We start from the raw sequence: 25,266 nt of genomic DNA on the forward strand, positions 1-25,266 counted from the left end.
GTTCAGTTAACAACTTAAGTTTTCACTGTCAAATGAAACTTCCTACTTTATTGGATAGTCCTTCTCACAGCTTTTTTTTTAACAGACCTATTTTCCCTTTATCTCTAAATATTGGCATGCCCAACCTGTTCTCTATCTACACTTACTCAAATGATCTTATTAGTCTTATTGTTTAAAATACTGCCCACCTACATGCTAACTTCAGCCCTGACCTTTGCCCTTAACCCAGATGTGTACATCCAACAGCTACCCAGTGTTCCTTCTTGGATATCATAATTAGGCATCTCAAACTTGCTGTCTAAACCTAAACTCATCTTATTCACCCTATACTACTCTTCATCCAGTTTCACCTATCTCAGTAGATGGCAATTTTAATCCTTCTAAGTTGCTCAAAAAAAAGGAAAAAAAGAAAAAAAGGGAGTCATCTTGGTAACTCTTTTGCACCCCACATCCAAATCTTACCTCTACTTTCAAAATATTTCCATAATCCAAATACTTCTAACAGCCTCTACCATTACCATGTAGATTTAGTAGCCTCCTAACTGGCCTCTCATTTCCATCCTTGTCCCACTAGTCTGTTTTCCAAGAGCAACCAGATCTATCCCCTTAGTTAAAACTTGTCAGCCCCAATCCTCCAATGGTTTCCCACCTCATACACCGTGGAAACCAAAGTTCTTCCAATTACCTAAGGCCTAGATGAACTGGCCCATTTCTTATCTTTCCAATCTCACCCTACTGTCATGCTCCCCCCAGTACTCCACACCAACCACTCAGCAATTTCTTAGAAAGGCCAAGCACTCCTACTTTGTAGTCTTAGCACGTAGAATTACTTCACTGGAATGTTCTAGAAATAGATGATTCACATCTATTAAAATGTCACTCTAGCAGAGGCCCTTCCTAAGTACCCCGTATGAATTAACTTTTCTCCATAGCATNACCCCCCCCCCCCCCCCCCCCACTGTATCAGCACACAGCTCCCTTTAGCACAGGGACTATTTTGTTCAGTTATGTCCCCAGTGCCTAGTCTCAAAAAAGGAGGTGGCCAATAAAGTGTTAATGACTGAGGCTAACTTGTTGGAAACACTATTAAATACAAATCAAGTAAGCTAAATTAACTTACTTTCAGGCCAGAGAAAAAGTTACACAACGAATTATGGAAGAAACAGAAGGCATCATGGTACATCCCAACCAGGAGCCTGCAGTGATAGCTGGGCAAGGGACAATTGCTATGGAAGTGCTGAACCAGGTAAGCCTTGTCCGTTCTTACTGAGCTAGTGGTAAATCTGATGTTTGGCTATAGCATCAACCATTTGCTATGTACATAAAAAACTGATTATTTCTTAACACTTTATTTAGAGATTTTATTCATTTATTTTTAGAGGGGAAGGGGAGAGGGAGAGAAATCTCAATGTATGGTTGCCTCTCGTGTGTCCCCCACTGGGAACTGGCCTGCAACCCAGGAGTGTGCCCTGACTGGGAATCGAACCGTGATCCCTTAGTTTGCAGGCCCGCACTCAATCCACTGAGCCACACCAGCCAGGGTTTTTTTTTTTTTTAAGAGATTTAATTTTATTTATTTATCTTTTTAGAGGGGAAGGGAAGGAGAGAGGAAAGAAACATCAATGTATGGTTGCTTCTCGTGCACCCCCTGCAGGGAACTGGCTCCTGCCGGAAAGTGGCCTGCAACCTAAGCATGTGCCCTGACTGGGAATCGAACAGCGATCGTCTGGTTCGCAGGCCCGCGCTCAATCCACTGAGCTACACCAGCCAGGGCAGCCAGGGTTTTTTTTAACAGACCTATTTATACTTTACATTTTTCTCACTAAAGGTTCCCTTGGTAGATGCACTGGTGGTACCTGTAGGAGGAGGAGGAATGGTTGCTGGAATAGCAATTACAGTTAAGGTGAGAAAACAACTCCTGGAAGACTCCCCACTTCAGGCACAGAGGATTTTATTTCCCATCATAGTACAATGTGGCACTTGCTTAACATGTCCCCTGAATTGCTGTTCCTTCCCATCATTTCTTAGCACTTGAGATGGAAGACTCTTCTCTGCCTCACTATCCTTTTCTTTTTTCGTTTTTGTTAAAAGATTTTATTTATTTATCATTAGAGGGGAAGGGAAGGAGAGAAGGAGAGAAATATCAATGTGTGGTTGCCTCTGGTGTGTCCCCCGCTGGGAACTGGCCTGCAACCCAGGCATGTGCCCTGACTGGGAATTGAACCTCGATGATGTGGTTCGCAGGCCCAAGCTCAATCCACTGAGCTATACCAGCCAGGGCCTGCCTCACTAACCTTTTCTTAATCTGAGACTTTACAGCACAAAAGCAATTACAATGAGTAGCACCCTACCACAGTCCTTTCCCTGAATTCCTTCTCACCAACCTTCTATCCAAGCCAGGGGCTATTTTCCCAGTTTACCAATAGAACCACATGTGACGTAGGCAACTGAAGGCCATTATTAGGCATACAATTTAAAGTGCTTTAAAGTCATTTTTCATTACATATCACAGAAAAGGCTCTTGCCTGGTTAGAAATGTGTTACCTGCCTCTTTTACTGCAGGCATGCAAGCAAAACACGTGGCTGGTGGTGACATGTCTAATATTCCTCTTCCCAGGCTCTGAGACCTAGTGTGAAGATATATGCTGCTGAACCCTTGAATGCAGATGACTGCTACCAATCCAAACTGAAAGGGGAACTGACCCCCAACCCCTACCCTCCAGAAACCATAGCAGATGGTGTCAAATCCAGCATTGGTTTAAATACTTGGCCTATTATAAGGGACCTTGTGGACGAAGTCTTCACTGTCAGAGAGGATGAAATTAAGGTGAGGCACCAACAGGAAAGAAAGTTAACAGAAGAATGGAATAACTTTTTAACCAAAAGATACTTCTCTTGTAAGTAGCAACTCATCCACTGGGGACTTCACGACACGGGGGAGGGTACCCGAGATACTGTTGACAGCCCTCAACAGTAACAAAGTTAGAATGAAAAAGCACAGCTCTTCATTGGCAAGCATGTATGTATATATTGAAAAGGCCCAGCAACTAGGCTTTCCTCCCCGCATTTCACTAATTCTTACTCCCTTCTCTACCAACAGTATGCAACCCAGCTGGTGTGGGAGAGGATGAAACTGCTTATTGAACCTACAGCTGGTGTTGGAGTGGCTGCTGTTCTGTCTCAGCATTTTCAAACGATTGCCCCAGAAGTAAAGAACATTTGTGTTGTGCTCAGTGGTGGAAATGTAGACTTAACCTCCGTAACCTGGATGAAGCAGGCTGAAAGGCCAGCTCCTTATCAATCTGTTTTTGTTTAATTTATTCATAAGGAAGAAATAGGGCTCAGTGTCTCCAGACACTTGGTAATTTTGTGTCCTAGTCACTATTAACTTCCCATCTTGCCATCTTAATGGAGAGTGTGTATTTCAGTAAGATTTAAAATCCTAATGAAGAGTGTGTATTTCAGTAAGATTTAATAGTTTTTTGGATGAAGTAGCAATCAAAAACATCCATACTTAACTAAGACACCCTACTAAGATACCCCTTATCAAGGCCAAGAAAAACCTTTTGCAAAAAGGGACAGCAGACTTCTAGGCTAAAGTAGACACAAACTTTGCCCAATTACAACGTGTAGTTTCCCATCCTTAGGTTGCTAACTAGTAGCAATGAGACAGAATCCCACCGAATCCATTACTCCATGTCCACTTCTGGCACTTTTGAATTAATCTCACTTTTCACCCAAGGTACTGGTTCTGGTATATATGGATCATAAGTCCATTTGGGAAAAACTCGTTTATAGAGATTCATCAGTACTGTGTCCTGAGATTTTAGCTTCCCATCAAAACTGCACTTCATATGGCCATGAGTACCTAGAAAGAAAACACAGCAAGCTGGTCAAATTAAAATAAAAAATTTTACTGATGGTCCCCTACCTCAATAGTGATTTAGTAGCACTACAGAAACCTAAATCGTGTTCCAAATACCACGTTCGCTTACCTACAGGCTCCTTGATGTGTCCCCTGCGGCCCCACTTTGTCCTCAGTTCCACTGGTTTAAACCACAGCACATCCTCTTAGAATGAAACACACAGAAGACCAAGATGCGACATTTACCCTCAAAACAGAAACCCAACCCTCACCCACACAGGCAGTCAAAGCCCAGCCTTCACACCTACCTCTGTTGAAGAACATGTAACGCACCACTGCCATCTTAGTGAAAATTTTGAAAGGATGACCACTCAGAACAACTCTCTTGATGACCATCCTGTCTGGATCTACAGACAATAGGTGGCCTGTGGCAATGAGGCTGTGCATTCCTAAGGGGCAAAAGCAGAGCAGCGGGAGTCTACAGGCCAAAGCACTTCCTGCTCTAGCCCACTTTAAAGACCTCTGATAGATCTTAGGAAAACCTTAAAGTATGGATGTACTATGCTGCCTTCCTGGGTCCATGGCAAATATCATTAAGTGATATTCCTACTGAGCATGTCCCCAGAATTTGTCTGAAATACAGCACTCTGAGCAGTCTCTACCAGTGAGCTCAAGTTTACAAGCAAGATTAAACCCCATTGTCATCTTTGCCTTAGACCCACCAACAGGCTGAGATTGGGATATTCTGAAAACTAGTATCACCTTCGTATCATTTGGCTCCCAAATTGACATACAGAAACCCATGTTGCATGGATTAGGGACCTGCAGGTCTGTTTACCTCTGTGAACTCAACTTACCATTGCTGTTCTGTTTGAAAAGCAGCACAGATGCGGGAGGAAAAGTGATGGGGGCATACACTGTCACCACCAGGGCCATGTCAGCAGTCAAGAATCTCTGAAATTTATGTTTATCCGCTGCCATAATAAGGGTTAAAAAATAAAAATCAAAAACGTTTAAAGGAACCATAGGTAGCCCAGAGGCCTGTGTAAAGCTGTATTTCTGCAGCTTTTATACCCAAGGCAACTTGTGTTTCTTCACCCCACCAGATCTCCAAATATTTTCGTGCCTCAATATACCTGTACGCTACAACCCAACCTATCAGTGATTTTTCAACTCGAGACAGAATCTTGGAGCCTGGACTATATTTTCTGTTTGAAAAAGTTCTCCAGTGATTCTAATACATTCTTCCATTACCTCACTTGAGAACCAGTGCTTTATAGAGAATACGTCCACTAAATCTACACCTCTTAGTCTTGAGTGAGGATTGGCAAACATTTTCTACAAAGGGCCAGAGATAAGTATTTTAGGCTTTGTGGCCACACAGTCTCTGTTCCAATTACTCAACTCTGTCACTGCACCACAAAATAGCCAAGAAAATATATATATATTTTTAAAAGGGCAAAGTTGTGTTCCAACTTCACAAACAGTGAGACAGACTCGGCCCAAGGGCCAAAATTTTCTGACCTCTGATCTTGAGAACTATCTGAAGTTTCTGTGTTTACCTTCAGTGAAACCCTGCTCCTTTTTTCAATACTAAAGTTGAGGGAAAGAAAATATTTTAAGGGAAAGAACAGTTAATCCCTCATTTGGACAGCATGGCTGATGAGAACAGATTACCCAGAGTTCCCGCATTAATACTGTCTTCATCATTTTCCTCTGGCCATTGCTGAGCTAAGGGTGTGTAGGTGATGTTCATAAGCCCCCAAGTTAATACACAAAACCACTTCCTACTCCTAATATGTAGTACAATAATTTTTGCCACCAAAGTGTCCTTGGGTCACCACTCTCCAATCACCCATCCAGTCTCAAAATCTCATAAGCCACACATCTCTTGCTTTATCCAACTGTGGGCAACCCACTAGCCTTCACCAATACTGCCACTGGTGTTATCAGATGCCAAGGGTTCCACACTTTGACACACCAGTTTTATAAAGTGGCCAACTCTGATTAAAAATCTACTTGTGGTTCAGTGGATCGAGCGCCGGCCTGTGAAACAAAGGGTCACTGGTTCGATTCCTAGTCAGGGCACATGCCTGGGTTGGCGCCGAGTCCCCAGTAGGGAGTGCGCGAGAAGCAAGCACACATTAATGTTTCTCTCCCTCTTTCTCCCTCCCTTCCTCCTCCCTAAAAGTAAATAAATAAAATCTTTAAAAAGATTTAAAGTAGAAAAGTATCTACTTTTGGGGCCTTGTCTAGTGTGGCTTAGTGGATTGAGCGCTGACCTGTGAAGTACAAGGCCAACAGTTCCATTCCCAGTCAGGGCACATGCCTGGGTTGCAGACCAGGTCGATCCATGTTTCTCTCTCACACCCATGTCTCCCCTGCTTCTTTCTCCCTCCCTTTCCCTTTCTCTGAAAATGAATACACACACACACAAACCTAATTTGGAATAAATACTCATGACAAAGAAGCCTCAGTATCACACAGAAGTTGCATCACTGGGATACTTCAGACAGGTTCAGACATTTTGAATAAATACATCATTGGCTCCTAAACCACAGTATTGAAAATATCTCTAACCCAGAGGCCTAGAATTTGAAAGTGTGTACTCTACACCTCCCCACCAATAGTTATAGGCCCCACCAAAGACAACAGGATAGACAAGAACCCAGAAGGCTCCCCACTGCTTACCTGCAGTGTGCTGAGAAAATAAAGGGGAGGCTCGGAAGCGCCTGAACCCACAGTGGAAGATCAACTCCTCTTTAGCTTTTACAGGTTCAGTGTTGCCAGCATGCCGACTTACTACCATATTCAGTACTGACATCTAGGGGCCAAGTAAGGAAAAGAATACTTCATATCTAGAACAGCTTACCCTGAAAGGTGGCAAACAAAACTAACATTCAGATTCACTCTAAGAAGTGACAACGCTGCCCTGGATGATACGGCTCAGTGGATTGAGCGCTGGCCTGCGAACCAAAGCGTAGTTGGTTTGATTCCCAGTCAGGGCACATGCCTGGGTTGCAGGCCAGGTGCCCAGTCGTGGGTGTGTGAGAGACAACCACAGTACACTGATGTTTCTCTCCCTCCCTCCCCCTCTCTCTAAAAATAAAATCTTAAATAAAACAAAAAAACAAAACCTGACAATGCTAATTCATGGTGTAGTACAGATGATGAGAGATTCACTTTTTACCTCCACCAACAACTGGCATTTGAGCTGAACATAGGCTGGTTTTCACAGCGTTCACTTACCCTTCTATACTAGTTGACATTCCCGTGTCTAACATGCAAGAGCTCAATATCTGCCACATGGTCAGGGACTTCAAGGCACTCACTCAAAACCACTCATTCAAGCCCCTTCTCTTCCCCAACCCTTACTCTAACTGACTGAAGGCCAAAGGTCTCACGTACACTCCAATCTACATGACTGCTGGCCATCAAGAGAAAGGAGATCTACACCTTGGCAAAACCCCCGTTTTTAAGCTGCCAATCCTTGGTTAAAATCTGATCTGACAAGGACTTCCGCCAAGATGGAGACATAGGTGGAAACACTGTGCCTTCTCCCACAACCAAGTTTGAATACAACAAAGGTTTGGAGAACAAAGACACAGCCAAAGAACAGAAAATTGAATTATACGGAAGTCCGACTACAACTAACTGTTCAACTGGGACGGTAAGAGGGGCGGAGCCAGCAGCGGAGCACGGTCGGGCAGGACAAATCCCCAGACCTACTCGCGCAAGTGGCCCGGACCCAGTCAGGGTGTGGGGCAGACTGACCACGGTCGCACATTCGCACAGTGAGATGGACCACGCAGGCCCCAGGGGGTGAGGGCTGATGGTGGTGGCACACTCATGTGCAGTGGGACAAAACGCGAGGGCCCGGTGATGGTGGCAGCTGCCGCACCTGTGGGGGCCGCAGCAGGAGACGGCAGACGGGACACAATTGTTCCTCTTTGACCCCGCGCCCACATACAGTGTCACAACCCAGCAACTGAGTAGCCCTGCTCTGGTGAACACCTAGGGCTCCGATCCTGCTACACAACAGGCATGAACAGCCCAAAAGATGGCGCAAGAAGAACTCAAAGTCCCAGAGCCAATAACTCTCAGCAACCGAGAAATTGCCAGCCTCTCAGAAGCACAATTCAAGACACTGTTTATCAGGATGCTCACAGAACTAGTAGATTATAGTCACAGATTAGAGGAACATATGAAGGCTAAACTAACTGAAATGAAGGGAGATGTCCAGGAAACAAATAGCGATGGAAAGGAAACTGGGACTCAAATCAATGGAATGGACTAGAAGGAAGAACGAAACATCCAACCAAAAAGGAATGAAGAAATGAGAATTCAAAAAAATGAGGAGAGGCTTAGGAACCTCCAGGACATCTTTAAACGTTCCAACATCCGAATTATAGGGGTACCAGAAGGGGGAAAGAAACAGCCACGAGTGGAAAACTTATTTGAACAAATAATAAAGGAGAACTTCCCCAGTCTGGCAAAGGAAATAGACTTCCAGGAAATCCAGGAAGCTCAGAGAGTGCCAAAGAAGTTGGACCCAAGAAGGAACACACCAAGGCACATCATAATTACATTAGCCAAGACTAAAATGAAGGAGAGAATCCTAGAAGCAGCAAGGGATAAGGGGACAGTCACCTACAAAGGAGTACCCATCAGACTGTCAGCGGATTTCTCAAAAGAGACCTTACAGGCAAGAAGGGGCTGGAAAGAAGTATTCCAAGTCATGAAATCCAAAGACCTACAGCCAAGATTGCTTTATCCAGCAAAACTTTCATTTAGAATGGAAGGACAGATAAAGTGCTTCTCAGATAAGGTCAAGTTCAAGGAGTTCATCATCACCAAGCCCTTATTATATGAAATGCTAAAGGGACTTATATAAGAAAAAGAAGATGAAAAATATCAACAGTGAAAGGACAGCAAACTCACAGTTATTAACAACCACACCTAAAACAAAAGCAAACCAAGAGGACAGCTAGATCAGGAGTGGAACCATAGAAATGAAGAACACATGGAGGGTTAGAAACAGGGGGGTGGGAGGGGGAGAAGGGGGGAGAAGGCACAGAAAATAGCATAGACAGTAGGTAGAAAATAGATAGGGGGAGGGTAAGAATAGTGGGGGAAATATAGAATCTAAAGAACTTGAGACACGTGGTTATAAACTAAGGGGGGGATAATGGTGGGGGAGGGAGTGTGCGGGTGGAGGGGAATGAAGGGGGGGAACAGAACAACTGTAATGGTATAATCAATAAAATATATTTAAAAAATAAAAAGAAATCTGATCTGACAAATATAATCATCTCAGAGAAGTCTCAGCTCCACATAGGTTGCATCACTGAGATGCATCAGACAGGTTCAGACATTTTGGGTTAAACCATCATTGACTTCTCTATCACCGGTATTCCTAATCCAATGAGCAAAATGCATGTCATAAATAAAATTTTAGACTGTCAGGCAAAACTGGTCAGAAAGTTTCATAACTCCCATTTCCCACCAGATACTAACCTTCTGTTCATGAGGTAGTAAAGAGAAGGCAATCAAGGGTGCTCCTCGTTTGAAGTACTCAACCACAGAGACAGGTACTTCAGAGACATGGAGTGTGACGTACCAGCCCACCTGCCAGAAGAAAGCAGGGCACAATCACACTTATACCCTTAAGGCCTCAAAAATGATGAAACAGTTTTCCAAATATGTTAAAAGTCTCATACTACCCTAAAGCCAACCTTCGCCCTTCAAAACTGCCTTTCACAGATGCCTCAACTCTCCATACTAAACTTTTCTAGTTAACATTTCTGATACCTCTTTGTTCCCAATATCACTCTTATCAATGACCCAGTGGCACCACTAATTCAGGTATGGACGGCACAAAACCAAATCAGGGACTTTTGCCAAGAGGAGTGAAGGAGGGGGCACCTTGGCAAACAGAAACACATTGCAGAGGTCAATAAAGGAAGGCAGATACCTCAGCTCCTTCAAACTCTTTTTCCTCGATTCCTTTAAAGATGCGTTTCCTGGTATTAGTAAAGTTCTGAAACTGAAAGATCCGAGCATAATCTCGAGGAAGGTTTTCCTTAGGGTCCCATGGAGAAGTGCGGAAGCTCTTGAGGCCTCTGTATTTCTGAAATCTAGAACATAGGAGATTTTGAAAAAATTCTAGTCAAATTTATATGGTGCTACTTACCCTTTCACTCGAGTCAATAAAGTCTCAGGCTCTAACTTAAAGTAACTCTTACCAGTATCTCCCAAGATAACGTAACAGCCTAAAATCAAGACCACACTCCAAAAAGTCTTTTTTTTTTTAAAGATTTTATTTTTTTATCTTTAGAGGGGAGGGAAGGAGAGAAGGAGAGAAATATCAATGTATGGTTGCCTCTCGTGTGTCCCCTGCTGGGAACTGGCCTGCAACCCAGGCATGGTCCCTGACTGGGAATCGAACCACAGGGACCTGTTTGGTTTGCAGGCCCAAGCTCAACCCACTGAGCTACACCAGCCAGGGCCAAAACAGTTTTTAACAAGTATTTCTAAACCAAACCCAAGCTTCTCACTGACAAAGGATGAAGTATTTACAGTGGCTCACTGGTACCTACAGGGACTGGCTCCTTAACCTGAGGGACACGATCCTTGATGAAAGGCTTACTTCTCTAATACCCAACAAACTCTCTGGGTTTAGTCCGACTGGCCCCCAGAGCAGAAATGATCACTTACACCTTCATGCTTTTATTTTTGTGGTTCTACCCAAACTCCCCCAAATCTCCAAACACTACTTCAATTGAGTGTTAGTTCACATGGGAAGCATTCGCAAATTACTCTTAGTATTTCTCAGTCATTAAAGTATAGTAACATTATTTGTCTATACCACACAGTTTAGAACTTAATAATGCATTACCATTTCCTGTATGTAGGTTTTATCTTCCTACATAGAATGTTAGCTCTTTGGAGGCAGAACAGTTTTCTTTTAAAAAGAACTTATTTATTTTTCAGAGAGAAGGGAAGGGAAGGAGAGGGAGAGAAACATCAATGTGTGGTTGCCCCTTGCACGCCCTCAATTGGGGACCTAGCCTGCAACCCAGGCATGTGCTCTGGGGCTGGGAATCAAACCAGCGAACCTTTGGTTCACAGGCCCATGCTCAATCCACTGAGCTACACCAGCCAGGGCCAGTTTTTTCCTTTTTTAAGATTTTATTTATTTTTTTAGAGAGAGGGGAAGGGAGGGAGAAAGAAAGGGAAACAATGATGTGAGAAACATCCTAAGCACCCCAGATGGGGAACAGACAGACAACCCAGGCATGTGCCCTCACTAGGAATAGAACCTGCACCTTTTGCTTTGCGGGAGGTTGCCCACCCAACTGAGCCACACTGGTCAGGGCTGTTTTTTCTTTTGCATCACATGACATAACTCTGAGCCACATAGATTTTAAGTTAAAATTTACTGATTGATTTTAGACTTGACTGACCGAACTCTAGCAGCCACATCACGAGGCGTATCTACTTCATCTGGAAACATCTCTTCCAGTCTTTCTTGTTTATATTTCTCCAGCATTTCTTCCTCAGCCTCTTCATCCACTTTCTCATCATACAGATCATCACGCACAGATTCTCCTATCGTCATAGTTTCACACTCCTCCTCTTCCTCCTCTTCACTACTCTCATCCTGTGGAGTAAGATTACACTTTCAACGGGGTGGGCTGGGATGGGGGTAAATGGCAGAAAACTGTACTTGAACATTAAAATTAAAAAAATAAACATAAAATGAAAAAAGATTACACTTTCAGAAGACACTCATACCTACCTCTACCCTTAAAGACTAAAGCTAAGAATAAAATAACTTTATTAGACACCTAATCCAAACTGTTTCAATTCTAAGAGACTTGGTCATAAAATAAGTCTCATTCCCAACAACTACAAAGCATTCTTGAAAAACTGACCACACATGCACCTCAAGGTTAGGACTGCACTTTGCCTTGCATTTGGGGCTGTATACAGAAGTGTCCAATTGGACCATTTCCTCACCTGAGATTCCTCTTCCATGAAATTCTCATGCTCTATATCATCATATTCATCTCCTTCCGCACCACTTTCACCATCCTCATCCAAAATCCATTCAGCTTGGTAACTGGATGTTCCTTTGGGAACCTTCTTTACCACCTTGGAATTTTCCTTCAAGACATCTATAAAAGCCCAAACAAGTAATTGTATACCTCCTTTCCCCTATTACTCTGGGTATTCTCACCTAATCAAGACACTAGCAATCCTAGCAGACATTATGAGCAAAACAGACTACTACTTCCAAATTTAATTCAGCTGCCTCAAAACTAGCAATACTTATACAACTAAATAAACCTTGTAACAAATCCAAAGTTATTTATCTATTCATTAGGAAACAATACCAAGTGATTTTGAGAAATAGAGCAAAGCTGTGTGCAATATTTGCTTAGTGCAAACATTACAGCAATTGGGGGTAAGAGGAGACAGGCCTCCAAATACATTCTCATCCCACTCCACTTATTGACTGTGAGCAACTAGGCAAACTGCACAATTCCAGGCCATATGAATTACTGTAAAAACAAGCTTGCCACTACCAACCATTTGCCTCACTCAGTTCCTCCTCAGTGGGCCAGGTTTGCTCCCCCTCCATTGGATCTGGGATAACCTCTGTTTGCAAAGATTCTTGTCTATCAGGGTCTGCTTTCATTAAGACCTTAAGGTCTTCCTCCATATCAGATACAGCATCTGTAGTACAAGTCTAAAAACCCAAAGCAGGTGATGGTCAGTCAAACATTAACCAAAAATCTACTGGTCTAACACAGTAACCAAAGTATCTGAAAATAACATAGTCCTTGAGTAGAAAATGAAATAAAATGTACCAAAAACTTGTGGAGTTTTTGCAAATGGTTCTATTTCCCAGCATTTTAAGTCTACTCGTAAACCTCTGCTTGGCTCTTGAGGTTTTTCATAATCTGGCCCTACTTGTATCTGTTTATTATATACCTTACTCACATGGAGCTAATTTCTTCAGTTCAAAGACACCCTTTGATCCATCATTATGCTAGGTTCATGTTATCTCTATGTTCTAGGATAGTCTTTCATCTAGGACTCATAAATCCCATTCATCCTTCTCAACACCTGGCTGAAGTGTGATCTTTGTGAAGCTTGTCAGTCTACTTTCTCAACTCCCACAACAGGTCCGTACCTCACCCACATTTTCTCAATCTTTACTTCACGTGTTTGCCATTTTTTCCTGATCTAATTGTCTGAAGAAAGAGACTACTCTTGTGTCTTCTATAAACTCAGAGCCAACTGCTGTGTAAGGCATCTACAGAGTGCTGGATAGACATGTAACACAGCAATATATTAGTAGTTCACTAGCACCTTACTTCAAACTAGCAGTCACCTCCAGGGACCAGGGAAGTCGTCTAGGCTTCTACCTTCTCTGAAACTAGCTCCCAGCCTATACCAGCTTACAGATGAATCTACAATACAGTCTTTTAAGAATATCAATCTTACCTCCATTGCCATGCCTGGGTTCTTTTGGTATTTGATCACTCTAGGATTTAAAGGGAAAGGGTCCATAGGGGCATCTATCTGTTTCATCTGGAAATCACCATGTCCAATGATATGCAGCAAGCTATTTACATCCATAGCCTGTCCACGAACATAGCCTGAGATTTTCAAGGTCCCCACCAAGTTATTCTCATCATTAGGCACAAAGACAGCATCATGAGCAAATAGGTAGGCCCGCCGATCTCGAAAGGCAAGATGCCGTTGCTTTTGGTTAGCCAACTGCCTGAGCAGCATCCCTGCCTCCTGCTGAGTGTCTAACAAAAGGAGTTTGTCATCTGGAAAGCGCTTCTCCACGACTTTACTTAGCTTCTTTCTGGCATCTATTTGTTTCTTTGGTGGGAGGCCAGAAATCCCCTGGATTGCTAGTGCTGTGAATAAAAGAGAAAAGAACTTCATGACCTCTTGCTTCACTACATGAAAACCCCCCCAAGCAAGTTCACAAACAAGCAGTTATGAGCCTAGAGATCACTCGAAAACCTGACACTCAGCTACGTTAAAGAAATTACAAAGTAAAACCAAAACTTTATAGTCTTCTTCCTCTGGGCAAAGAGCAATCCAAAAATACAAAGGCACCTTGGGCAAAATAATATTGAATGTAAACTGTAATTGAAAAAGAAAATCGTAAGCATCTTGAAACAATTATAGGAGCACAATAAATGCTAAATCACTTCTTTCATGGTCTCCAATATTTCCAAATCACTTACCATAGGTGGGAAGGCCCTGGGCAAAGAGGCAGGAAAGGCAATAATCTCCAGTACTATCCCAGCCTTCTAGTGGATCAAGAAGAAACAGGATGGTATCAGCCACTTTAGCCAAGTCTAGTACAGTGTGCAGATCCCCTAAATATTGAAAACAAAGTCAGTAAAAAGAGGTGGTCAGTTCCAGCACATATTAACAAAAAATATATAACCACTACTCAATACAAAATGATAAACAATACTGTATACTCTAACCTGGCCTGGCAGATGTGAAAAACCATCGATGTTTCAAGACGGGGCATAACAGCATAAAGCTGTGGGTGCTTCCCCATTCATTCAAGTGTACTGTTCCAGTGTCCCTATCCTGAAGCAGCTGAAAGGCCTCTGGCAGAGAAATCCTGTTGTGCAGGGGAACCACGAGTACCTGATGAGGAGGGCCATCCTTGCTGCCCAGCTGTCTCTTCTCAGCCAGAACCTGCAAATACAAAGGACCAGAGAACACCTCAATGTTCACCTACAACTTTAGTAGTTCGTTCTAGTATTGCCCTTCCAACAACAGTACGGATGTCCTACTCTTCCCCCAACCACCACCTCTCCCGAATCTCTCCTGTAAAACGCGACGAGTATATTAAGGAGTGGGGCAGGATCTCGGACCAAAGCAAAGAATGCCCTAGCATGAGTCTAGACCTGCACACTGAGACGTGCTCTAGGGTTATTATCCACCTCCGGTCCCTTCCCAGGGTCACATTTTCTAGTATGAGTCATTATCCGCCTAGGACGATTATGAAGGCCCACCATCCCCAGTCCCTGCTCCTCTCACCGCCTCCTTCTTCTGCTTCCGGAGCTGGCTGGCGCGGTGTCTCTGGTCTACTCTGCTGAGCTCCTTTCTCACCTTCTTACTTAAGCTTTTCACTGCTAGACGACCTGGAGGGAGATCATAAAGGGATTCTGTGCCGGGCACCAGAAGGAGGTGAAGAAGGGGGACCTCTTTCCATCCATCTACAGACTTTAAGCTGGCTCAGGCCGGGGTAGGAGCTGAGTTTCCGTATGGACAAAAGCAGTTAAAATCGACTCAGCAGCCCATCTTCCTCCAACCCTATAATCTCACCCTTGCCATCCCGCTGCGCGGATCCGCGACCTCGATGCCGCCCGCCTTTATGAGCTTTATTCTGTTGTTTGAGCGGACCAGAACGGTGGGCTGCCATGCTACAGCTCACGTGTACCAGGTCAGCACTACTTCCGGTCCGGGCAAGGCACTTCCGGTTCCGTCCTTGGGGGCGTGTCCTCCTCGTGGCTGGACCAAAGATCCTCCCGGCTTCCCGCGCGGGTCCTTCCCACCAGCTTGTCTTATCGCCGCTCCCGCGTCTCCACAAAACCGCTTAGTAAACTTTTCCCACGCGGCTGTCTGCGGTTAGGGGCTTTAAAACGGTGAATGTAGACTTTTAAGTTTGCGCTTTTAGCCCCGGAGGGTGTTTTGCTCACCCGTGTTTTCAGTTTTTGCTCTGTCAAGTTGGATCACTTACAAAGAAGTTGAGTGTAAGATTCTCCTTTCGCGCGGCAAAGGCTGAGCCCCTCTTCTCAACTAGTTTTATACGCCATACCTTAGTGTGCAGTAGTATATGCTTTGTCACATTGAGCAACCTTTTCTCACCCATATTTTCCTTGTGGGCGTCTGCTAAAGGCAAATAGCGTGGAAAGCGCGTCTTTAAACTTCACGACTTCTGTACAAGTTCCCGAGGGTCCTAGTTACCCCAAATCTCGCCCACCCCTCTCGAACTGGGCATGACGGAGCAGCAGGACCGTCTCACCCACAGAGCTGCAAGACCGAACTGGGCATGACGACCCCTACGGAGGAGGGAGGCTAGCCAGCCTTTTTAGGCTCAGGTCTTCTGCGCTCCCACTCCTCTACCAACAAATCTGCAACTGAGGGCAGGGGGCTTAGACTAATGATGGAGCTCCGGCCTTTCAGCCAGAGGACTACTGCCTTCCCTATGGCCAGAATCGAGGCGCACGGGGCCCCAGGACCTTCCCGTCGGGAAAGCGAGCGGGTAGAAATTAGGGGGGAGGGGCGTCTAGCTGGATTGAGGCCAGCTCCCGGTCGAGCAACTTTCTCTTCAGCCAGCCGCAGGGTCCAGGGCGCGCCTCGCCTCGCCGCGGGTCGCAGTACAGGCCTGACTGCAGGCGCTCACAATGCCGTTTCGCGCCCTGGGGACTGGAGCCCGCGCGTTGCCATGACAGCGGCCAGCGTGGTGCGCGCCCGGGCGGCAGCCCCGGGTCGCTGAGCGCACCCCCCCGCCCCCGGCTGTGGGAAGGGGCCGGGCCAGCTGCCTGACGTCTGTACGGGGCTCGGAAGATGGCTGCGGAGCTGAGCAACGGGCAGTGGCTGCGGCGGCGGCGGCGGCGGCAGGCGGGGAGCTCAGCGGGCGAGGTCTCCGCCTTGCGCGTGGGGCGCTGAGCTGAGAGGCGCAGAGGCGGCGAGGGCGCGTGGGGGGCTTAAGGGGCCACTCGGCGCAGCCTCTCTGCCACCCGCAGCATCATGGGCAGCGCGGAGCACGCAGTCAAAGAGAAACTGCTGTGGAACGTGAAAAAGGAGGTAAAGTCTGAGCAAGGACCCCCGGGGTTTCGCATCACTCCCCGAACGGCCCAGGGGGTGGAAAGGTCCCCGCCCACGGTCTGACTGGGGCCTTCGCAGGCCCCCGGGCGGGGGCGGGGTTCTGGACTAGCTGAGGCTCCCATCGGTCTCCGGAATCTGGGGTCAGCGCCCCTCGGCCGGAGGGGCTAAGCCGGTGCTCCCGGGTTTGTTTGCTCCGAGAGCCTACAGCTCCCCGCCCTGTGACAGCAGCTGCGCTGGGAGACCGAGGTCGGGGGAGGGGTGGCGGCGATTTCTGGAGAACTGAGGCTGCTCATTCATTGCCCTCGCGGACTGGGGAGGGGGCGGTGCCCCGCGCGGGCCTCCTAGAGTGGCGGAACCCGTGATTTGGGGACTTAGCCCCTGTTTGCCCTATACCCCACTCTGGTATCCTTCTGGGAACTGAGTGGCAGCTGCCCGAGGGTTTGCCGCACACCTCACTGATTCTCAATCCACGCCCACCTCCTTATCCAGAGACAGGATTGTGGGGGGGGAGTTTGAGAATGGTTTTTCAGACTCAGATTTTTTCCCTTTTTGAGGAGCACCCCTCCTCCATGAGGGAAAGAGAAAAATAAAAATAGTCCTTCTCTCTACTAACATCCTTTACCTTGACCTGCCCTAAAGCCCATTTCAATTTGGTGGTGGGGTGCCCAAAGGAATGACTCACCCCCTTGTGAGAGCTGGAGAGCTCAAACCCGCAGTGTGGATTAGAATAGATTAGGCCTCTGGAGCCAGGAACAACTCTGACCTACCTCGGTGTCTGCCAGAGGTGTACACTCCACGAAGGCAGGAGACCCTTCTGTTTTGTCCTCTACTCTGTATCCAGGGCCTGGCACACAGTAGGCACTCAATGACTATTTGGTAACTAAATCTACTGATCTTGAAAACTACCAAGACAGTCAAAATGTGTAAATTTTAGAATAGTCTGGACCTAGTTCTGTGTGATCTTGAATAAGTTACTTAACCTCTCTGAATCTTAATTTCTTCATCTCTAAAATAGGGATAATTATATCTACCTCACATATGGAAGTTTATACCATAATGGTTCCTAGAGTTTCAGGATTGGAGAAGACTCAGAGTTCTAATAAAATCCTGGAGGACTCTAGGCCGTTCTCTTGCATTGACTGTGGCCTGGCTATTGTGCCCTAACATTTGCTCCTTTTACTTTCATTGGCAAAGAAGTAATTACCTTTCCAGCCATGTGTGAGAAGCTTCTTTGTACCTTTGCTGTGAAGTGGCCAAGACAAAGTTTTTTAGGCTAGGAGTATATCAAATCAGCACTTAAGCCCCAACTCTGGTCTCCCCAAAGAAAAGGGAAATCTCAAATCTCAGTGAGTATACTCAGGAAACAAGTAGTCTAGTGAGAGAGATTTACCTGAACAATATAAGCAATAACAAAAAAGTAGCCATACCCAAACTATGGACAGAGGTGCTAGGATTGTTAGTGTGATCCAAATTTTGGGTTGGTCAGAGATGATAGGAAAGATTTTTTGATATAGACAACAGTTCTTTTTTCAGTACTTAGAAGGCTGTTTGTACAACTCTAAGAGTGAATTTTAAACAAATGTGAGAAATGTCCAGAATATGCCACAGGTATGTATATTACCTGACCAAAGTTGACCTGCTTCGAGCTTAGTTCCCTTCCCCTTTGAGTACTTGATTTCAAGAGAAACATATCCTTTCTTTTCTCATAAGTAGAGACGGTGGGGATAATTGTAGGCAAGTCTGGTTTTTCACAGTGGGCCTCTGGTATCCAAATTCTAGGGGCATCTGTAGGTCCTGCTAACCTAAAACTGCCATTCCGGCCTCAGATGCCTACAGGTTTTTGAGCTGTGATGTTATGCTCTGTTTAATGCAAACATCCATTGGTAAGTAATCTAGGAAACTTTTAAGACTTTTTAAAAAAGATTTTATTTATTTATTTTTAGAGAGGGGGAAGGGAAGGAGAACCCAGGGACCTGGCTGGCAACCCAGGCATGTGCCCTGACTGGAAATCGAACCAGCAACCTTTTGGTTTGCAGGCCTGCACTCAAGCCACTGAGACATACCAGCCAGGGCACTTTTAAGAGTTTTTTAGAGCACAGGATTGGTCTGAACCCCCTTTGCCTAACTGCTGACCATGAGCGGTTTCCAGCAAGGAGAAGCCTCGATCTCCTACCCCGCTACCCCTAGGCTTTAGGCCCTCTACCACACGTCTAACGGTGCAGTCCTAGGTGAGGGACTTAGGAGCAAAGGCTGCATCAGGACATTTCATGCCTGTCCAAAATGAATGGCAAAACCTAGCTCTGCCCAGAGCTTGCTTTATCTGAAAGATTTTACACTGGGCTTGAGGTAATCCATTCCTTTAATCTCTAGGATTAGTATCCGTCCCCTGGACATCAAAAGTGCTTGGCTTACATGGTGGGAGTACCCAGAACCTCATATACTGCTGATAGAGTGTAGATTGGTACAACCACTTTGGAAACAATTTGGCAAAATCTAGTAAAGTGGAAAATAATATATCAGAAATTCCTTGCCTGAAAATATAAATCCAAAGAAATGAGCATCTGTGTTCCCCCAAAGACATATCCAGAATGTTCATGGCAATATCATTCATGACAGCCCTAAATTGGGAACTACCCAAATGCCAAGTCAATTGTGGAATGTTCACACAATGGGGAATGAACAATCCACAACTACACACAACATGAACAAATCTCACAGTCACACCAGGGAGCAAAAGAAACACAGTCACAAAACTACATTGAGTGATTCCATCTAGTAAAACTACAGAAACCCACAAAACTACACTGTGATGTTAGAAGTCAGGATAGTAGTGCCCTTGAGGGGAGTGGTGACTAGAAGAAAACTTGGTAGCATGAGGGGTGCAGGTCATGTATTCTGTTTCTAAATCTGAATGCTGGTTTCACAGGTGCATTCCATTTGAAAATTCATCAGGCCGTATAATTGTGATATGTACCCTTTTCTATATGTTTACTACATGTCAATAAAGAAAGTTGTGTGTGTGTTTTCTTAAAGAAACTGCTTACTTTACAAGTTATTTGGAAGCTTCTAGGAACCCAAACATCAGGGTGTTCCCTAGACAATGAAAGCTGGGCTTGTGAGCATGTGGAAAGTGTCCCTGAGGCCTGGATGGACCTACCCCTAACCTCAGAGAAGGGGGAGAAAAAGAGGGCCAGGTTGTTTATCCACAGCCCGTACTAGACAGTTTGTCCCTAAAGGACAGTGCGTCTGCCCAGAAGTCTTTCTCCAGTGAAGTACAGATGAGCGAACAGCATCCTACCCCTGTCCACCACAGCAGACACTTCCTCCGGGGCTGGAACATTGGCACTGAGGGCTCGGTGGGCTTGGTGGGCTTGATGGTATCTCTTTCCCTAGTTGCCTTTCCAAGATGCTCAGAGCTATCTGTGCGGAGGAAACTGCTTCCCTGCCCCTCCCATCCTGTGATCTACTCTGCAAGTGTCTAAACTCAGACAGGATGGTAGAGCCACGCTATTTACTTGCCCGCAGGCCTTTGATTAGGAAAAAAATGATGATACTGCCCTTTTGCCAACAGGTGAAGCAAATCATGGAGGAGGCTGTCACCAGGAAGTTTGTGCATGAAGACAGCAGCCACATCATTGCTCTGTGTGGTGAGTGACCAGGGGATCATGGGAGATGGGTTTAAAACGGAAAACACTGTCCTGGGGCCAGGGGAAGATGGGACCTCAGGTTTCATAATTTTTAAATCTGGGTGCAAGTCAGAATCAACTCAAAAGCTTTTGAGCCTGGCTGGTGTAGCTCAGTGGATTGAGCACGGGCCTGCAAACCACACCATCGCAGTTCAATTCCCAGTCAGGGCACATGCCTGGGTTGCAGGCCAGTTCCCAGCAGGGGACTCACGAGAGGCAACCATACATTGATATTTCTCTCCTTCTCTGCTTCCCTTCCCCTCTAAAGATAAATGAATAAAATCTTAAAAAAAAAGTTTTTGAAATCTCCCTGGGCCCCATCCCAGACCTACTGAATAAGGATCTTCAAGATCCAGAGATCTGTGTATGCTTAGTTCCCTCAAACAGCCATGTTGAAGTTTTAGCGTACATCAGAGGGACCTGAAAGGCTTATTAAAACAGTTCCATGGGTCCCAACACTGGAGTTGCTGGTTCTGGTAGGTCTGGGGTGGGCCTGAGAAGCTGCATTTCTAACAAATTTGCAGATGATGCTGATGCTGCAGGTCCAGGGACCACACTTGAAGAAGCATTGTCCTAGGTAATTAGGGCTTGTGAGCCACCAGTATGGTTTATCCTTATATTAACTTTGGGGAAGGCTTTGTGCTTTTTGAATGCTTTCTGTGCCACATCTACTTTCTCATTAGTCCCATCCGCGTCACTTCAGCATCCCGAATCTCCAGGCACTTGATTGGATGCAAAACAACGTGAGTGTAGGATAGAAGGGATAGCCGAAGCCTTCCTGCCTAAGAAGGGAGAAAGTCCGTAATAAACCATCACTTCCCGCAACATGAACAGTTTTGCCTTTGCAGGAGCAATCCTGTCTCTACACACAGCAGAGTTTTCTTGGATTTCCAGGGATTCGACCTCCCCTGCAACTCCCTTTCTGAGCAGACACAGAGCCTTTTGCCATCTCTATGTTGGTTTACGTGGCCTCTGAGATTGGGGTTAGGAGGGAGGTTGTGCATTTCTGAAGGGGAGGAGAGAGCAGATGTGGAGGGGGTACTTTTTGGCGGTGGCGTGGCGAGGCAGATAAGGCAGATAGAGCTGCTCTTCCCATCGGTCCAGCCCTAAAGACTGGATGTCCACCTGCTGCCGAGCACTGTTCTCCAGGCAGGGAAACAGCAGTACCAATGTGGACAGTCTGTGTCACAGAGGCTCACATCCTGTGGGGAGATGGAAAACATACCATGCAATAACATAAACATATCATGCAATAACATAAACATATCATGCAATAACAGGTGTGATAATGGCCATGAAGAAAAATAAAGCAGATGTGGGAGGACGAGCAGGGAGAGGTGGCCTGCCAGCAGAACCTGAGTGACAGACAGGATTCACACACATCCTGGTGCTCTGCTTACTTCTGAAGTCATCTTGCACGAGTTTCTCAACATCTGTCACCTTCGATCTTCCCCTCTAAAAGTGGGGAGGGTTTCCACCTCAAGGAATTTTTCTGGGGATTGAGATGAGGCATGTGAGTGTTCCTAGCACTGTAAGAGCTCAGAAAGTGCCCGTCTTTCCTTCTTTGGAATGTTGAGGCTGAAGCTAGGTTTGCAGGATTTGAGTTCCCACCATCTCCCTTTTGGGTCTGTTTCCCCTATTCTTTGAGATGATGTAATGATTCCCAGATTTACAAAGAGGAGTCTTTCCTTGGGTAGAACCTATGCCAGGGAACAAACCTGCTAGTCCTGCAATAAGCGGCTCTGAAGAGTATTGGGGTTCTACTTTCTACTTGTACTGTCTTCCCCTGACGTCAGCCGCTGTTTGTTGTTGTCACCAGAAGGGCTGTGCTGGCAGCCCAATTTTGAGTGGTTTGATGCCAGGCTTTGTCCGGTGCACACACAGAAAGCAAAATAAATTAGCACAAACAGCTTGTGCATGGGAGCCACACGTGGGTGGCCATGGGGGAGTGGGGAGAGAGAAGCAGGGAGAAAAGCGATAGGCATCCCACATCAGGCCGATCAGGGTGAGAAGAAACCATTAGCTCTCTTTTAACCAGTCCAGGGGCCCCTAGGAGCCAGTGGGGCTTTTGCCTTTTTCTACTGCCTGAAAGCCCAGGGCTCTCCAGCAGGCAGGGTATCATCCTCAGAAGGAATGATTCTCTTCTTTCGACCAGTTTCAGATGCTGAAATAGAAAGGGTTTATGAATTGGACCCAAGTCACCAGGGTTCACAAGTCAGCCCAGGAGCAAGAGGCACTCTGATCTGCTGGATTTCAGGAGGTATCTTGGGTCCAGGAGTGCTAACTTAAAATGCATACAGGGTCAGGTGAGAAAGGTCCACTGGAAGCTGTCCAGCTGTGAGCGAGCAGGCCGTGGCAGGGGCTGGGCTGGGCTGAAGTGGACAGCAGTTGCCCTGTTTGAAGAGGCAGCCACCACTCAGCTCCTGCATGAATGCCAGCCCAGGCCTGCCATGGCCTCTGTTTGACTTAAGAGAACTCAGAAGTCTGAGATATTATATGAAATTTCTCAGTTTTTAAATGCTGATAGCTAATTTCCCTTTCCAGAAAACTGTGTGGGCCACACAAAAGACATCTGCCAGCCTCTGCCAGTTTGCTGCCTCTGCCTGGGGCTTGGTGCACAGTCACAAGGGGGACGTGCAGGGTGGGGGCTGCCAACAGTATAAAGCTCAGGCTGGGGCATGTGAGACCCACTGAAAAAGGAATCCTCATGCGTTGTCAGACTTGGTATTCAGTGATTTAAATCTCAATCCGGGTGCAACCAGGTTGGTTTAAAGCAGTGATTATCGACCTTTTTTCCGGCCTTCGAGCCATGCACATGCATCACACAGTGGAATCATAACCAGGGATTCTTGGGGGGGGCGGGGAACAGAGGGAAGAACGGATAGATTTTGAGGGAAAACTCCACCTCTCTGACTTTTTGAAGATTCTGCTATGCCAGTCTCCTGGAAAGATGCTCAGGAATACATTTTTAGTCTGAAGTAGATTCAGCCTTATACTGACTGGGTCTTGCTGTTCTAACCACATCCAGAATTCAGCTTCATTCTGGAAGGAATGGGCATGCAGGGAAGGTGCTGAGAGGTTGGATCAGGTGAAGGCTGTGGAGACTGACATTCCCTAGAGCTTTGGGGAATGCTGGGCCCTGGACCCCTCTGTTCTTGGTGGAGGATGGCTAGGAAGTGACTGAGGAGGGCAGGGCCTGGGCAAGATGAGCTTGTCTGAATTTTCTTAGAATAGACATTTGAACCGGAAACAGAACCTTCCTGGAGAGTCATAGAAGCGAAATGGAACAATCCTAGAGTCAAGACTTGGCCCTGGGCAAACTCAAGGAAGTTTGCATCAGACCCTGGTTCCTTTTACCCATGGTTAAGAATGGGACTCCTGGGACTGGCAAGCAGTGTGCATTTGTTGTGTGTTTGCTCTGGTGGTTCCTAAACCTGCCTGTCCAGAAACCCGTCAGGCCCCCCGCAGGTAGAGACCTTATGAGGAAGCTTTGCTGGCAAATCCTGGCCGGCAGGGAGGGGTTCTCTGTGCCCTGTTCCCTGACCACACAGCATGGCTGCAGTGCCGCTCCAACTGAGGCAGCCCCCTATGAACCCCCATACCTGAGGATCAGGACCCATGTGACCGCTCCCTTCTGCTGAAGTCTGGGGCTTGGAGAGTAGGCCCAAACCTACCACTCTGTGGTTTGTCAAGGCAGGGCAGGTTTGCATTTTGTTTCATACTATGGTCTTTGAAACTTTTACTTTAATGTAGACTTACCCTTGAATCAGAATAATGCTTCTTGTTTTCTCCGTGGCTTATTGAACCCCCAGGTGTAGGCTAGTTATCTCCTGCCACCCCTTCTTCTGGAAACCTAACTTCGGCTTGCAGACAACTCAAGGTTAAGGTTGAACAGTAAATTGTCGCAGGTTTCACCTTTGAACTCTGCATTTGTAATAACAACGTGTGTGCTTAAAGAGGGCATACTCAATGTAGGCATCAGCCAGGAATACTGGTGTTTTCCCTGGACCTGCCCACCCTCTTGCAGGTCTGGGTGTGTCTGCCTCCACAGTACCTCAAAGATGTCGTGGGTTCTGTTTCAGACCATGCGCAACAAAGCAAGACATAAGCTTTTTGTTAGTGGAGGATCTTGCCTTCAGTTTGTAAAAAGTGCAACATCTAAAAAAAATGCAATATCTGTGAAGCGTAATATAGCGAAGTGCAATAAAACAAGGTGTGCCTGCACTTCTGTTTGCTCTATTCTGACTGGGTGCTGAGGCTGGATTTTTAACCTTTAGTGGTAGAACGGATTTGCATGGTCTGCAGAGAGGTTCCTGGCCTGGCCCCTTGGTTCTCAGAATCACAATGGTCTCCTCTCCTCAGGAGGCATTGGGGCAGGCTCCAGGCCAGACCTGGGCAGCCCCACACCCCAGTCACCAGGTTCCTGACTCTCCCAGCACAGATCAAAGATCTGTTAACCTGAGGGTTGCTTTGGGCTGAAGATGAGCCGTAATGGGAGACAGGGGTGGAGTCTGTGGAGCTGGGAACAATATCAGGGCTTTATTAACCCGCTCCCTGTTGCTAAGCAGCTGTCATTAGCTGGATAGGACGGCAGCAGTGAGCTCCTCTGGGGAATGGCAAGGAAATGCTGATGAGCTAGGGGAGAAGCAGGCCCTACTGAAGGATTGCATCTCACCTGGGGTATTGCAGCCAGAGGTATTTTAGCACTGAGATTCAGACTCCAGGCAGTTTTTAGTCTGTCTCTTTTCAGTGAAAGGGATTCCTCTCTCTTCTTCCCACCCGCACTGAATGAACAGCTCACTCTTAGGGTATCTGGCTTCCACCTTCCCT

At 46.2% G+C, this 25,266-nt stretch overlaps 3 protein-coding genes and 2 non-coding genes across 16 annotated transcripts in view; 2 read left to right on the forward strand and 3 right to left on the reverse strand.

Annotated features, from left to right (window-relative positions):
- Positions 1-3,925, forward strand: part of SRR (serine racemase) — a 16,728-nt gene extending 12,803 nt beyond the window's left edge. For all 8 annotated transcript variants that reach the window (XM_037070408.1, XM_037070410.1, XM_037070412.1 and 5 more), the window contains 4 exons: positions 1,127-1,246; positions 1,829-1,903; positions 2,618-2,827; positions 3,101-3,925. In XM_037070408.1, coding sequence (XP_036926303.1) covers positions 1,127-1,246; positions 1,829-1,903; positions 2,618-2,827; positions 3,101-3,316 — 621 coding nt within the window. In that variant the 3' untranslated portion in view covers positions 3,317-3,925. The remainder of the gene's footprint in view (positions 1-1,126; positions 1,247-1,828; positions 1,904-2,617; positions 2,828-3,100) is intronic.
- On the reverse strand, positions 1,935-15,372 carry TSR1 (TSR1 ribosome maturation factor). Of its 2 annotated transcripts, none has more exons than XM_037070402.1 (16): positions 15,245-15,372; positions 14,957-15,060; positions 14,392-14,611; positions 14,143-14,277; positions 13,382-13,806; positions 12,461-12,620; positions 11,888-12,045; positions 11,332-11,528; positions 9,840-10,002; positions 9,383-9,493; positions 6,557-6,689; positions 4,723-4,839; positions 4,174-4,314; positions 3,996-4,070; positions 2,295-3,868; positions 1,935-2,064 (listed from the first exon to the last, which is right to left on the reverse strand). In XM_037070402.1, exons 1-15 carry the CDS (start codon positions 15,339-15,341, stop codon positions 3,690-3,692), a joined length of 2,415 nt encoding a protein of 804 aa, XP_036926297.1. In that variant the 5' UTR covers positions 15,342-15,372; the 3' UTR covers positions 1,935-2,064; positions 2,295-3,689. The 2 variants fall into 2 exon arrangements, with proteins under 2 accessions (XP_036926297.1, XP_036926296.1); XM_037070401.1 differs by having other exon boundaries at positions 2,291-3,868.
- LOC119003814 (small nucleolar RNA SNORD91 family) lies at positions 6,326-6,420 on the reverse strand. Its single transcript, XR_005070030.1, has one exon. It is a non-coding gene; the product is annotated as a small nucleolar RNA SNORD91 family (small nucleolar RNA).
- LOC119003815 (small nucleolar RNA SNORD91 family) lies at positions 9,177-9,269 on the reverse strand. Its single transcript, XR_005070031.1, has one exon. It is a non-coding gene; the product is annotated as a small nucleolar RNA SNORD91 family (small nucleolar RNA).
- A 1,110-nt stretch (positions 15,373-16,482) lies between the features above and the next one.
- Positions 16,483-25,266, forward strand: part of SGSM2 (small G protein signaling modulator 2) — a 35,208-nt gene continuing 26,424 nt past the window's right edge. For 2 of the 4 annotated variants that reach the window (XM_037069932.1, XM_037069936.1), the window contains exons 1-2: positions 16,484-16,729; positions 20,322-20,397. In XM_037069932.1, coding sequence (XP_036925827.1) covers positions 16,673-16,729; positions 20,322-20,397 — 133 coding nt within the window. In that variant the 5' untranslated portion in view covers positions 16,484-16,672. Of the gene's footprint in view, positions 16,730-20,321; positions 20,398-25,266 lie in introns of all 4 variants that reach the window. The other 2 variants (XM_037069933.1, XM_037069935.1) reach the window with 2 other exon arrangements.

Source organism: Sturnira hondurensis, unplaced genomic scaffold (genome assembly GCF_014824575.4).
Source record: "Sturnira hondurensis isolate 20B ecotype Veracruz unplaced genomic scaffold, ASM1482457v3 Scaffold0018728, whole genome shotgun sequence".
NCBI lineage: Eukaryota > Metazoa > Chordata > Mammalia > Chiroptera > Phyllostomidae > Sturnira > Sturnira hondurensis.

Excerpts from the sequence above, each read along its gene's own strand:
- TSR1 (XM_037070402.1), bottom strand. The coding sequence starts at position 15,341 with ATGGCAGCCCACCGTTCTGGTCCGCTCAAACAACAGAATAAAGCTCAT. Across the intron at positions 12,621-13,381 it reads ACCCAGGCATGGCAATGGAG|ACTTGTACTACAGATGCTGT; the intron begins GTAAGATTGATA and ends TTGGGTTTTTAG. Across the intron at positions 9,494-9,839 it reads AAGAGTTTGAAGGAGCTGAG|GTGGGCTGGTACGTCACACT; the intron begins GTATCTGCCTTC and ends TTCTTCTGGCAG.